Source organism: Corylus avellana, chromosome 10 (genome assembly GCF_965113065.1).
Source record: "Corylus avellana chromosome 10, dhCorAvel1.hap1.2, whole genome shotgun sequence".
Taxonomy (NCBI): Eukaryota; Viridiplantae; Streptophyta; class Magnoliopsida; order Fagales; family Betulaceae; genus Corylus; species Corylus avellana.
Genome location: NC_142499.1, coordinates 16,321,717 through 16,335,703, shown reverse-complemented (window position 1 = coordinate 16,335,703; position 13,987 = coordinate 16,321,717). Strand labels below are relative to the sequence as shown.

At 39.1% G+C, this 13,987-nt stretch overlaps 3 protein-coding genes across 5 annotated transcripts; 2 read left to right on the top strand and 1 right to left on the bottom strand.

Annotated features, from left to right (window-relative positions):
* Positions 1-3,057: 3,057 nt before the first annotated feature.
* On the bottom strand, positions 3,058-8,307 carry LOC132192204 (uncharacterized). Of its 3 annotated transcripts, XR_015909400.1 has the most exons (4): positions 7,868-8,307; positions 7,050-7,355; positions 4,008-5,976; positions 3,058-3,922 (listed from the first exon to the last, which is right to left on the bottom strand). XR_015909400.1 is itself a non-coding variant. In XM_059607471.2 (3 exons), exons 1-2 carry the CDS (start codon positions 8,192-8,194, stop codon positions 7,089-7,091), a joined length of 594 nt encoding a protein of 197 aa, XP_059463454.2. In that variant the 5' UTR covers positions 8,195-8,307; the 3' UTR covers positions 3,058-3,922; positions 7,050-7,088. The 3 variants fall into 3 exon arrangements, 2 of the variants coding, with proteins under 2 accessions (XP_059463454.2, XP_059463453.2); XM_059607471.2 differs by lacking the exon at positions 4,008-5,976; XM_059607470.2 differs by lacking the exons at positions 3,058-3,922; positions 4,008-5,976 and having other exon boundaries at positions 6,993-7,355.
* Positions 8,308-11,058: 2,751 nt separating this feature from the next.
* Positions 11,059-11,544, top strand: LOC148583417 (uncharacterized). The gene is made up of 2 exons (XM_088511410.1): positions 11,059-11,065; positions 11,147-11,544. Exons 1-2 carry the CDS (start codon positions 11,059-11,061, stop codon positions 11,542-11,544), a joined length of 405 nt encoding a protein of 134 aa, XP_088367536.1.
* Positions 11,545-12,995: 1,451 nt separating this feature from the next.
* LOC132162129 (uncharacterized) lies at positions 12,996-13,601 on the top strand. Its single transcript, XM_059572388.2, has one exon. The coding sequence runs from the start codon at positions 13,078-13,080 to the stop codon at positions 13,450-13,452; it is 375 nt and encodes a 124-aa protein (XP_059428371.2). The 5' UTR covers positions 12,996-13,077; the 3' UTR covers positions 13,453-13,601.
* Positions 13,602-13,987: the final 386 nt, after the last annotated feature.

The window sequence follows — 13,987 nt, the reverse complement described above, 5'->3', positions numbered from 1 at the left end:
AATCCCATCGGAGTTCTCAACAACAACGAACGACCAGTCGCATTTGCCCAACGAATTCTCAAAGTGCAAAGCTCTCCGATCCTACTCCTCCCACTGCAAGTAAACCTATTCTCTCTCTCTCTCTGTCCCTACAATCTGTTTGCTTGCTAAGAAAATCCTTGGGAGTGTGGAAGAGAAAATTTTGATGCTTTGGATTCTTACCCGCCTCGCCCAACCCAAAACCCAACGGATATGGTGACTTGATTTCGGGTAGCCGGTAGGGTTTTCCAAACCCGCTAGGCTCGGGTTGGGTAGCCAAAAAGGCCAAAACCCGCCCCGCCCCGCCCCGCCCCGCCTTGAACCAACCCGTGCCCACCCCTATTCGTAAGGATAGAATAATCCAAAAAACTGTGAAATATGATAATCTTCACATCAATCACTTTTTTATTACCATTCAAATATAAAATAATTTTTTTTAAAAAAAAAAAAAAAAAATCACTACAAAACAAAATTTTCACTTTTTCATACAAAAAATTTAAATTTTTTTAACTTTATATCACATTAATCACTTTCTACTACTATTTAAAAAAAAAAAAAAAAAAAAAAAAAAAAAAAAAAAAAAACCTCTTAAACCTTTAAGAGACATGCGTTTGCTGCAAACTACATTACGGTTTTTAGTATGCACGTACCAATTGGTAGACAAAGGTTGACTTTAGTGTTCAAATTGCTACTGTTATTTTACAAGCATTATTTCTTCTAGAACGAAGCTAGCAATACTAATCAAGAAACCTCGTTGCATTTTTTTTTTTTAATTTAAATATTGATTACCTTGTCGATTATGCAAGCATCATTTCTTCTAGAAGGAAGCTAGCAATGCTAATTAAGAGACTTCGTTGCATTTTCTTTCTTTCTTTCTTTTTTTTTTTTTTTTTTTGGTCCAATACTGATTACCTTATCTGAACAATTATAGAGAAGAATTGTTAGAATTCTAATAAGGCTTGCCATCCTCCTCCACTACCTTCTCCTTCACATTCACACCAACCATTCCATATCCTTCCCCTCTTCCACCTTGTCCTTCTATTGAAATATGATTTATTTTCTATATATATATATATCAAGTGATTGTTACAAGTGTTGTGAATTTATATGCATTTTTACGATTTGGGGGTTAGCAGGTTAGCAGAGTGAGAAGCATCCATCTTTGGATTTGCTACGCCTGATTAGAAGAATAAAAAATAAAAAAGGAAGGCAAACTAGGATTTTTTTTTTTTTTTTTTTTGTAACAAACCAACATCCATTAAAGCAGAAAAAGGTTACAAGACAAACACCAAGCTAAAAGCTTAGACAGATTAACTCAATCCAGACAAACTAAGCACCTCAAAGCAGATGAAAGTAGAATTCATCTACGAATGCAAGCATCTAAATATGCTTCCTAAGAAGCAATAGAGATTTAGATGAAATGTAACGGTGGAAAAAAGGTTTCCAAAAAGAAATCAAAAAGAAACAAAGAAAAAAAAATTCACTTTACCAACAATGCGGCTGAAGCCCAACCGGTTCGAGTTAAAAACTAAGCAACAAAGCCACAAAAAATTACAGAAATTTACATGAAATAACAGGAAATAACTCAAAAAAACAACAGCTGCAACGAAGGGAGGCTTCGGCAAATACTGCTCGGCAGCCTGTGAGACCCACGCGCAGGAGCGTGTGGTTCACGCCCCGGCGCATGGCGATCAGATGGGGCCGCAGAGAGCTTCGCCAGAAAGCTGGAACGCCGGTGATGATAGAGGAGAGGCACATTTTTGGCTGGGCCTGATGGAGAAGAGGAGATTTGACTTTGAAAAGGCAAATCTTCGAACTTACACAGATCCTGCCGGCAAAGCAATGGAGGAGACGATCCATGACAGGGGTGAAGCGGGAGGAGATGATCCATTGCAGTTGTTGTTTTGTGTGGGTCTAGGATAAGTCGTCATAGACGATAGATAGATCTAAAGAGAACTCTAGAGAGAAGTGAGTTCTCTCATGAAGAGAGAAGCTCATAAGGAAGAGGGGCAAATAACATGAAAAGAGGATGGGAGGAGAAGGGAAACTAGAAGGTTTGCCCTCCTCCTCAAGCTGTTGCGGCAGAGCTAGAGACAGGAGAGAGAAGGGAGCTTTTATTTCGGCTAGGGTTGTTTTAAGGAAAACAAGCTTTAAAGAAGATGTTCAAGGGCTTTCTGTACTTTTTTTCTTTTTTGTTCAGGCAGTGTGCAATTCACATGGAATCTTATAAATCTCAAATCCAAGCAAACACATACAAAACACAAAAAATTATAGAATAAAAAATACAAAAGACAAAAAAAAATCCAATTTTGACAACAATCCAACCACAACTCCAAAGGAGATCTTAAAACGCAAAGAAGACAATCGAAAAACTGCTAGTGAAGTTGGTTGTAGGCTTGTAGCGGCCCATATATGGTGAACAGTTTGGGTATGAACAAAAAAAAAATACCTTTCAAAACTTAGCTCATTTCCAACTTATAAGGGAGTTGGGGAGACAAGATGTAGATGCTCAATGACGGCGAGGACACCATCTAAGGCCATGAGGCAGAAAACGACCAAGGTCAAGTTTGAGGTCCATATCCGGATATAAAATTAGAATTTCTAGTGAACCAAAATAGCTCTACAAATGAGCTAGAACCATGTGAGTTATGGTAGAGGAGATCTGTTCTAGGAGACTAAAAGGGGTGACGGTGTGTATAGCCCACGTGCGCAACAGCGTGTGTGTTACACGCTCGAGAGAGCGGGAGATGCCAGAAAATTGAGCTGAGGCCGGCCATAGAGGAAGATACTTTCCCTATAATTAATTTATAGAGGGTGTGATTTTCATAATTTGCCACAATCACATTTACCACCATCATTCTCTTTTATAGCTAAAAAGGGCGTGACACTGCACATTGGTTTGTCATATGAGCTTGTACCCTGAACTAGGTCGGTCTATGCATGGTATTCAACTTCCTACTTCCTAGCCTGCAACAGTTGGAATATGGTTCCAACAAGGAATCCACATGAGTGCAGAAAATGGACAATTGATGCTTTAGATTCTTCTATGAGAGTTTATAGACACCAAATTAATGAGTTATACAGATCAAATCACTCACAACTTTACAAAATCTCTGACAAATGCCGTGCTAAAAAATAGCCACGAGAGAAGAGGCTCAAAGGAGACAAAAATAAATAAACAAATAGTTAATTGCAATACGTAAAATCCTAACACCTTTCAGCTCTCTTTCACAGTTTTCTCGGTCCAATGATTCTGTGCAGTTCATCTGGTCGACAAGGAATTGCAAGAGTTCCCTCCTGGGAAAAGCCAAATTCTTCCTCAGCCTGTTTCAACAGCTTTAAAAACTCAGGATTGTAGAGATAACCCAGATCGATGACAAACCTCTCTGGTTTCCAGTCTTCAGTTGCAACAACCACAAAGTAGCCTTGCTTCACCCCTTTACTTTAAACACTGAAAGACCAGTTTGCAGCTTTCCTATAATGGACCTCAGGATTCCCCTGCTTCCCTTCCTTACTCCCCAGTAATCTCCAGGCTTAGCCATTTTCAGGTTATGACTCCAAAATAGCAAGAAGTTTTCCATGTTCTTCCACCAGCAAAAAGGGGTACTATATATATACATTCAATCTCAAATGCGAATGGCAGATGAAATCCGAATTCTAAGCTTCATTGTGGAACAATCGCATGTGCTACAGCATCAATGGTCATTTTCAATGCACCCCTTTTTGGGACGGAATTAGCTGTATCTTAATATCATTGACATGCTATTTTTTCCTTATCTGCAATAATGGGGACCTAAAGAGGAACAGTTTATACGGAAGGCAGGACAAAAAGGACATACGCAATGGCTCTTTCTCCAGGCATTACTTATCATCCTGCAGGCGAAGTTGAGTCACTATCTAGTACCTACAGTTAGAAGAAAACAAGAAAATTAACAAACTCTTACATATAAGAAGAAACGAGTGAAAATAAAAAAGATCCCAACTCTTACATAACAGACAGGCGTCCACCTCAAGCACATAAGGGGAAAACGATTGTGGTTGGGCCCATGCACGTGGATGCACTTGCAATCCAAGCCTTAAGAGTTCAGTTATGCAAGCATGCAATGCAGACTGAAATTTTATACAAAAAAGAGGCAGCTCCTCTTTCAGTAAATCTAATTCATCATTATCACCATCAGGAGCTGCAGCAGAAGAGGCAGTGATGTGCATCTTCCTATTATACCTCAGCATCATCAAATCCCCTCACAGTCTAGATATGTCCGAAAAGAAGAACTCATACGAGCTTATTTGAAAGCCTAGAAAGTTTTGCTTTCATAAATCACCCTAGGGGGTGAGATTCATTTACTATGCGGGAAATGCAACCCAGAAAGGACTAAAAAACGTCTTATTCATCAAAGTAAAGACTGTGATATCGAAAACCACACTTTAGCTGACGAAAAGGGCTTCTAAACTTATCCATATTGGAACATACAGGTGCCAGGTTGATTCTCAAGGTCTAATCATCTCCACACTCACCCAAGCATAAGATCCTCCACTGAAATCCAATGTTGTTTTCGTTAATAACTTAACAAAACAAATAGAACCTTTTTTTTTTATTATTCTCAATGGAGAACCCTGAGTCTGTGGAATCATTTAATAGGATTCGGGGGATAGATGTGAAACAGCAGAAGTTTAAAGTAATGGAAAAATGATCCAGCAAATCCAGGACTTGAAGTTTTAAAGCAGAGGGTGGGTATATGGATGAACCATACTCATTGCAAAGTTTCCGCCACGAGTAGACAGCTAGCATATGATTAGCAACTACTCCCAAATAAGGATCAAGCTCCCACAACATTGACGGAGTTATTGAATGTTTGAGAAATTTTGAAGCTTTCCACAATTAGATAATAAACATAGTGGTACAGCATGAATGGCCACCAGTCTCACAAAAATCATTAGAAAAATCATTAGGCGCACAAAAAGTGAAACATCATCCCTAGAGTAGACAATTCATTGTCATCCAGTTAATCTATATACACACAGCAGTGGATATATTCCTACAACAAACAAACTACCATATTATATAGTACCATTGGTGATTGACCATTTCAGCTTATCCTTTTTCCTCTCTCCCCCACTTCTCCAGTACAAAAAATAAAATTCTTGCCCCAGTCACACTTTAGGAAAAGAAAAGTTAGAACAGATACACCTTAAAGCAATTTTTAAGGTTGAGAATCACATGCCATGGACCCTGGCAAAAGGAAAACCAGTAAAGATGTGTACTTTCTAACTGACACAGAGACACTAGCATTGTGGGAGAATTGACGGGCCCCTCAACGATTCTACCAAACCACCAACCATTTAACAATAGAATTCGTACCCTAATTGTCTAGCAAACTGGGAATAAATCCACATATTCTTAGGGAATAATTATCTAATTTATGATCAATCTTGCCGAACATCCACCCAGAAAGATGAAAATAAAGTGGGAGAAAGAGAAGGGGGGGGAGGGTCTCAAGAATCAGTAGGAACACGAATTGGTTTAAATAGGCATCCACAATACTTCTTTCGTGTCAAACCAATATCGAACTGACAACAACTATATATATATTAAGCTAAATATGGTAAGCACACACCAGCACAATCTCATGAATTATGAAAAAATACATTTCTGACCCCAAGGTATAACAATTCAGACATATCTCTTAAATCACATTAGCAAAGCTATCAACTTTAAAGCCAAACTCCATATATATCAATGCCAAAATCATAGTGAGCATAACAATCAAGATTGCAATCGAGGCATTCAGAGGTTCTCTTGTTCCAAGGAGACTAAGAGCGAGGCTCTTTGTACCAGATTTTTAAACTTTTCTGGACAGCCTGTTTTGACCTGCAAACATTGTAATTGAAAATTTTTCATGAAATACAAAGTTGTAGCCCTTTGAATCCGCTTCCCAATGCCACCAAGCTTGCTTTCATCTGATATCAAAATAAAAAGTTATGGGTGTTTTACTCCGACTAGGTCTTTGTTGGACAACTTTCAAAAACTTTAATTTTTCATCTCTTGGAAGGACTTTGACACCGACTTAATAATCAACTAAAATCTAAACATTATAACCCAAATACCATGTCTTGACACATGAATTTTTCAACATAAATATAAAACCTATCAAATTAGACAAAGTTGATTTACAAGCACTGGGATGACCTTGTATGGCTGCATAAATGTCATGCCAATGTATCACAAAATCCAGCCAAACTAGACAGGATGTATAATCTGAGATCATTCTTTCACGTCATTATTGCAAAAATCTTTGTAACCAGGGATTAATGATTTCCACTTCGCTTAAGAGTGTATAATTTATGACCAAGATTTGAAGATTTCTAGATCAGAATAGAATTAGTGGATAAAACAAGAAAGAGTGATAATAAAGACAAGATTTTAACCACAATGGCAAATAAAGTCACCTCATCACAACTGAGATCTCATGTTGATGATTTTATCGAGCTACAATGGGAAAAGAAAAGGCGAAACCGGATATGTTACATGGTTCCACATCAGTGAAAGAGCCCAGTTTCATGTTATGAAATTTTGAATAATCAGATCCCACAAGTTCCTAGAGTTTTATCTATTAACATATGCTTCATCTATAGTGAATCAACTATACAAAAAGACACAGGTTATCCAAAGATGTTTAATTAGCAAATGTATACATCCAGTGTGCAAGAGATTTCCCCTTCTTTCCTACTATTTTATTTCTGATAACGCGCACATACACACATACATATATGGGACCATATGTTTCACAATCCCCCCGCGCCTAGGCAACAGGTAGATATCAAATGTTACTTGCCATCTTATATAACAAATGAGCACATAAGTTTGTAACTGAATAGTACCAAATTGATAGTACACCTAGCATCACTCTATAATAAATATAAGAAGTCATTTAGGAACATATCATTCAATAATATAACTATTGATTCACAACTACTGAAGAGAGTCTATAAGTATATTTTTCATATAGAGGAAAAGACTAGAAAATACATACTAGCACAGCAAATGACTACTATGTTTTCACATAGATTGATCAGACTGTTTGTTTGCGCTCGAATCTAGATCCAGGATCATCACTGCTAGGAGAAACTTCGAGCCCGGTAACCACCGCAGCTGGTGGACCCCGGCGACACCTCTGCTCCATCTCCTGTACCACATCAGGGTTCCCAGAGAACAGAGCTTCCACAGTACCATCCCTCTTGTTCCGCACCCAACCTTTCAGCCCCAGTTGGGTGGCATTCTCCACCGTCCAGTTCCTGTAGAACACCCCCTGCACCTGCCCCTTTATCACAACCCTCACCTGTACTTCAAAACACAAAACCCATTACTGAAAACCCTAATTTGCACAGATAAAACTTATAATCAGGCCGTAACAGATAGATAAAGACAGACCCACTATTCATACATGATTGAATCAAAACCTAGTATCACGAATTATCAATAAATACACAGCAACCCATGAATGAAAAACCTAGAGAACTCCCATATCACACGCGCATCACGGATAAACCAGGAGAAACAGCCAATAAGCACAAAATTATCGATGAATTCAGATTCTCGCAGTGACCCATTGCTCGGATATGACTGGAAAACCTAAAAGACTAAAGACAAACCCTATGATCACAAATTACGGAATGATTGCAAATTTACCCCACTCAAACATGATCGAAAACCAAGAGAGACAGCCAATTGTCACAAATTATCGCAATCGTAGAGCGACCCATTAATCTCATATTACTGGAAATCCTAGTGAGACAATCAAAACAGATAATCATAAACGAATTTTAAAGCTAGAGAGAGATTGGCACGTACCGTTTTGGTTGAGGGCTGGGTGGAGTCATGAGCGGCGGCCTTAGGAGTGGTCATGACAGGCAGAAAATGTCGAAAAGGAGGTGAACGAAGTTGGAGCAGAAAATGAAGAGGAGGACAAGGAAGAAGAAGACGAGGGCAAAGCGAAAGAAGAGTATGAACAAGATGATGGCGAGGAAGATGGAGATGGGCGAGTCTAGCAGGACTACTAGTACCATTGTTGTTCTTCTGCGTGGTCCATGTATCTGCAGGGTTCCGAGATATGAGGAATCTGGTTGTTCTGTGCTGGCGAAACAGTGGCCTCAGTGCCTGTAGGATTGCTGGTGCCATTCAATCGGGTTGACTTAGATTCTAATTTTACGGGGGAGGGGGATGAATTACGAACACAGTGACGAGTGTTTCGCTGACTCCTGAGGTATGTGAAAACGATTGCTGGCCTCGCAGTTTCAAGTGAGGGAGCATTTTTATTGAGATATTCAAATAAAAATAAAATTTGAAGGGTAAATTCACCCCTCTCTTCTTGTTTTGTTTTTTTTTTTTTTTTTTTTTTTTTAAAGGTTAACAACTTTTTGAGTAGATGGGTTTGCAGTTTTTTATTTTTTTTCACCCAACTTTTCAAAACAGCCACAAATGGTCTTTGACCTACGGAAAAAGACCAACTTCATACCTCGGTTAAGTTTTGTTACACAGTCACAACTCACACATGTTACTATATAAAAATGCACGTATCTTAAAAATAATAATAATAAACATACAAGATTAAAAAATTAAAAAAAAAATGAAAAATCCATGGCCACCCCCGAGGCCGGTCTGGGGGTGGCCAAACCATCCCCAAAGTGTAACGCCCTCAAAATTGACCTTGGCCAGCCTAGCATGGTTGCTAGCAATTACCTTTAACCAACTGGTGGCTAATTGGGGAATCACCCCTCTAAATATTATCAGAGTTGATGTATAGGAATGTGAAATAAATCTGAGAAAATCTATAAATCATTACAATATAGGTATTATCCTCAATTTAAGACACGGAGCAACTAACATTAATATATGGCAAACCTAATAACATCATGAAGATCTGGAAGCAAAGTCTGAGGTATCAACTATACCATTCTTGGGTTTTAAGAATAAGCTCTCTATAAGAGTAATAACCGCGTAAGTCTAATGACTTAATAAGTAACTCTCACAATAGGGTATGAAATGAGCTCATTATTATTATACAGAAATAAACGTGTTGCTTTCGGTAAACATCGAACAGAGGTGTTGTCTCTGTTAATACACCTTGAAAATATTGTTTGGTTAGTAAAAATGTGGTATATTGATTCTTTATAGGTCATAACTATCATATATGGTCTGCCTGAAATATTACCCCTTCTCAGTAGGGTTGGCGCTCTCCCGTGGTATCTATAATACAATGCTGGTGCCCCGACTATTGCATGCTATCGTCCATAACATTAGTAACGCGACCGAGTCCAACCTTAAGTAGACCACGCTTCTAATGATGTATTTCTTATAGTGACTGCCCATTAAAGCTGCACCGGTCATGAAACAACCATTGGATCTATGACCCTATAACAACACACACATTTAACCATAGAATCAAGTCTATATAGTAAGCTCATGGCCAATATACCATGCGTACCAATATACAATGTCATACAATGCATCATATCAACTAGTTATTAAAACAGTTACCAAGTTATTACAAAAAAATAGATATGCTCATATTATACGCATGGTCAGTCAGCTGACATATCTTACATTTTTAAGGAAAGTGCTCGTAAGTGTTTACTTACCTCGTTCGCTCGCTCGAATCCTTCAACATCACGAATCCCTACTATAACGAAACACAACTCATCGTTATAAGCAGTACTAGAGAACTCTACGTGGTTCAATCTAATGAAAATGGTTGCTAAAACCTTGTACCACACATTTGGGGTTAAGGGGACAGGTGGCTTGCTCTTTGGGTGAGCGCTCGCTCCCTAGGGCGAGGGTTCAGCTAGTGAGTAAGGCCCGACAAAAAAACCCTAAAATGCTTCTAGGCTTCTATCTTAAAGCTATGGGTTGGTATCTTCTTCCCTAGGCTCGAAATAAACACCTATGCCATGAGATAACACAACAAAAGAATCAAAGAAAAACTTTTTAATACATTCTTGGTTTAAGAAATAGGCACATCCATCATGCAACTTTTTAAAGAGGACAAGGATGGGATTGAAAACCCTTTCGAAACCGTCTTTTGCTTTATCAAGAAAACTGGGTGCAATAACTCATGATGACACTTTAAAACTTGTAGCATTAAGAGAATAGTAACAACAATTAGAAAAGCATGAAAGAAGGATTAAGAAGTCACTTTAGTAGATAGCTAGTTCCACACCTTCTTCTCTTCAAGAACACTCACAAACCTCACAAACTTTCAAGAATCAACCCAACAGAGTTTCTCTAGGGCTCAAAGGATAGAATGGGTGGCAAATGGTGTGGGAAGGGGGGTATTTATAGAGTAGAAAAGTTGTGAGCTTCGCAAGAGAATTTCTGAAGAGTTGTGAGCGCTCGTGTACTGTTTACTACGGGTTAAAAATACTTTTCAGGCTTGCGATTTGGGCATTGTCTAAGAGTTTGAAAATGGGTCAACGAGTGCTGCGCACAGTAGTAGCGAGCACTCATGTACAGTTCACAAAAGGTTAAAAATTGCTTAGAGGTACGATTGGGTACAAGGGGCATTGCATCGAGAGCTTGGGTGGTCCCCTAGGCGAGCGCTCGCCCAGTGAGGGTGTTTTTGGGCTTTTGTTTGCTAAAAGGTCCTAAGGGCTTGGTTTATTCAATGAGGGTTTAGATCACTTGTCTTAAGGATTTACTAACCGATTAGAAAATCTTTATCGAGGTATTAAGGACTTATTTGGAGTGTGGGAGATGGGACTGATATACGAGTGTGGGGAGATAGGTGGATTCCAACTCTTTCAACCTACACGGTCCAATCACCCTGAATTATTTTGGATGCGAGTGCTAGAGTTGTTGACCTCATCGATCAAGACACGAAAAGGTGGAAAGGCAGTCTCATTGATGCAGTATTTCAAGAGCATGAAGCCCAAGTGATCAAAGGAATTCCACTAAGCCCAGTCCCAACTAAAAATAAATTAATCTGGCAATGCACTACCAATGGAGATTTTTCTGTTCGGAGTGCATACCATCTAGAAATGGAAACGATGGCGAGTATGCATTGTGGGGGGTCGACACAAGACTATAATAATGACGTTTGGAATAGGTGCTAGAAAATCGTTGTTCCCAATGCAGTTAAGATGTTTATGTGGAGGGCTTTGAACAATTCGCTCCCCACAAAGGTGAACTTATTTTGCACGGGTGTGGTAAAGAACAAGCTATGCCGTATTTGTGAAACAGAGGATGAGACAGTGGAGCATATCCTGTGGAGCTGTCCTTCGGTAAATGATGTATGGGGGTGTGGGATGAAAAAACTGCAAAAAGGCACATGTGTAGGCAAGCCCTTCATCAACGTATTTGAGGAGGTAATGGAACGATGTGATAGAGCTGAACTTGAGTTTTTCACAGTCACAACGAGACGTATATGGTTACGTAGAAATGTTGTGGTTCATGGAGAATCTTTCATGGATCCAAACCAACTTGCACGTGAAGCGCGAGAGGCCCTGGAAGAATTCCATAACGCGAACATGTAGGATGAGGTGGAACCAAAGAAAGATGGGGAACACAGCATGGGAAGATGAATGCCGCCACCTGCTGTCTATATCAAAATGAATTGGGATGCTGCGGTGGACTTGAAGAATGGAAGGATAGGTTTGGGATGCATTGCCCGAAAGTTAACCGGAGCTTTCTTGGCAACCTGAAATATCACGAAGGAGGCAAAGGTTGAACCTACAATGGCAAAAGCCCTAGTAGCTTTTTATGCTACTATCTTTGGCAGGGGAGCTTGGCTTTCGACAGATTATCTTCGAAGGGGATGCCTAAGTGATTGTCAAAGAAGTTAACAGTAAGGGACCCTATAGAAGCAAATATGGACACTTTGTGGAGGGATACAATCCGAAATGAGGGCTTTTGATAATGCTAAATTTACCCATGTACCTAAAGATGCCAATACTGCAGCTCATCATTTAGCTAAGATGGCTACCATCCATGTCACACATATAACCTACCAACCTGGTTGGAGGATATTCCACCGGACATCTGTTGTGTTGTAAGGAGGGAAGAATTTCTTCCCCCTTTGTGATCTTTTCCAGACCTTTCTAAGTTATTGAATGAGAACTATTTATTTAAAAAAATTAAAAATAAAAATTAATAATAATAATTATAATAATAATAGGTATTACACAAATATCATCACAATTAATTTCTTCTAATGTTTTGTGTAACTTTGTGATTTATACATTCATGTAATGTTTTCTATAACTTTATGTCACTATGTTTAGTAATGTACTGGTGTACAACTTTAATTTTTTTTTTTTTATTTAAAGATGTGAGATATATTTTTATACGTCTTTTTTAACATATAATAAAAAGTACCACGAAGATGCATTTAAATTTTAAAATTAAATTAGAGGGTTAAATACTATTCCAATACTTGTGGCTTGCACCAAAATCAAATAGCCATCTGGATTTGCAAAAATATCGCAAATGGTACCTGTGGTAATCTAATAAATCCACTTAGTATTTCTGTCAAGATTCTGTTAAGTTTTTTAACGAAACGCCACATCACTCTTACACGTGGGCACCATGTGACGTGGTATCTAAAAATAAAATATGACATGGCACCCAAAAATCCATGTACCAGGCCATGTAACGCCCACGTATAAGAGTGACGTGGCGCTCCGTTAAAAAACTTAACGGAATTTTGATAGAAGAACAAAATGGGTTTATTGACTTACCACAAGTACAATTTGTGATATTCTTGAAAACCTATGTGGCTATTTGATTTTGGTGCAAACCACATGCACTAAAATAATAGTATTTAACCCTAAATTATAATTAAGAATCTCACGCATAGAGCGAGTTCTGAACTAGTTTATTTATTTATAATTATAATCATGTAATTTTATCTTTATCATATCAAAAAGTATTAAAACACTTTTTAAGGCCCAAACCAATTTCACACTGGGCTGGGCTTGGATGTACAAATATAGGCCTACCCACTTTCTAACGATTTCTACCCAAACAATCACACGCGCAGAGAGAGAGAGAGAGAGAGAGGGATAGCCATGGCGGAGATGAAGAGGTACGTGCTGAGGCTGTTCATATCGCTGAAGCACATAACGGCGAACGTGGTGGACAGGAACAACGGCAGGATAGTGGCGACGGCGTCGACGGTGGAGCACGCGCTCAAGGACGCGTTCCAGTGCGGGAGGACTTGTAACTCCAAGGCGGCCGCCGCCGTCGGCGAGGTCCTCGCTATGCGCCTCAAGACCGAAGGCCTCCACCAGGGGGACGGCCGTAGCGTCCACGTCGATGTTCACAAGGAGATCCAGAGGCGAGGCTTCCAGAGCACTGCTAAGGTGTGGGCCATAGTTAATGCCATCAAGACCAGTGGGGTCAAACTTGTTCTTGATCATCACGATCATCACAATTCTCCATGATCAACATTTTTTTTTTTAATCCTAATTTATTAAAAATACAATATGTCATTTTCCTTTTAATAGTACAACTGATGGGCCTGGACCTGGGCCAGCCCACACCCGAAATTGGACCATGTGAAATTTCAATCGGTGAATTCAGCTCAAGGGCTTCGATTTCTGGTCATGGTTCGCGACTTCGCGGCAATTATATGTCCGTCAAATAGGTAGACCGTAGTTGAAAAGTCCAAAATTTATGTGCATTTTATATAAGGCTTTTATTTTATTGTTTTGACGTAAAATACTTTTTTCATTAACAAATTTAAAAATAAAATAAAATTGGTGTTTGGCTTGTAAAGAAAATGAACGATCGTGAAAAATGGCCCACGACTCCTAACAACCTTTGAAAAAAACGTTCATTTTTAGTAGGGGTGTTAATTCGGTTTGACTTCCTAATTTTTGGCTAAAATTGGGAACCGGAACCGAGATACCTGGTTCTTGGTTTTGGGAAACCGGAACCGAGAATCAGGATACTGGCCAATCCGGTTTGTACCCAGTC

Coding starts and splice junctions, on each gene's coding strand:
- LOC132162129 (XM_059572388.2), top strand. CDS start 13,078: ATGGCGGAGATGAAGAGGTACGTGCTGAGGCTGTTCATATCGCTGAAG.
- LOC132192204 (XM_059607471.2), bottom strand. CDS start 8,194: ATGGCACCAGCAATCCTACAGGCACTGAGGCCACTGTTTCGCCAGCAC. Junction 7,356..7,867: donor CCCAGCCCTCAACCAAAACG/GTACGTGCCAAT, acceptor TTTGAAGTACAG/GTGAGGGTTGTGATAAAGGG.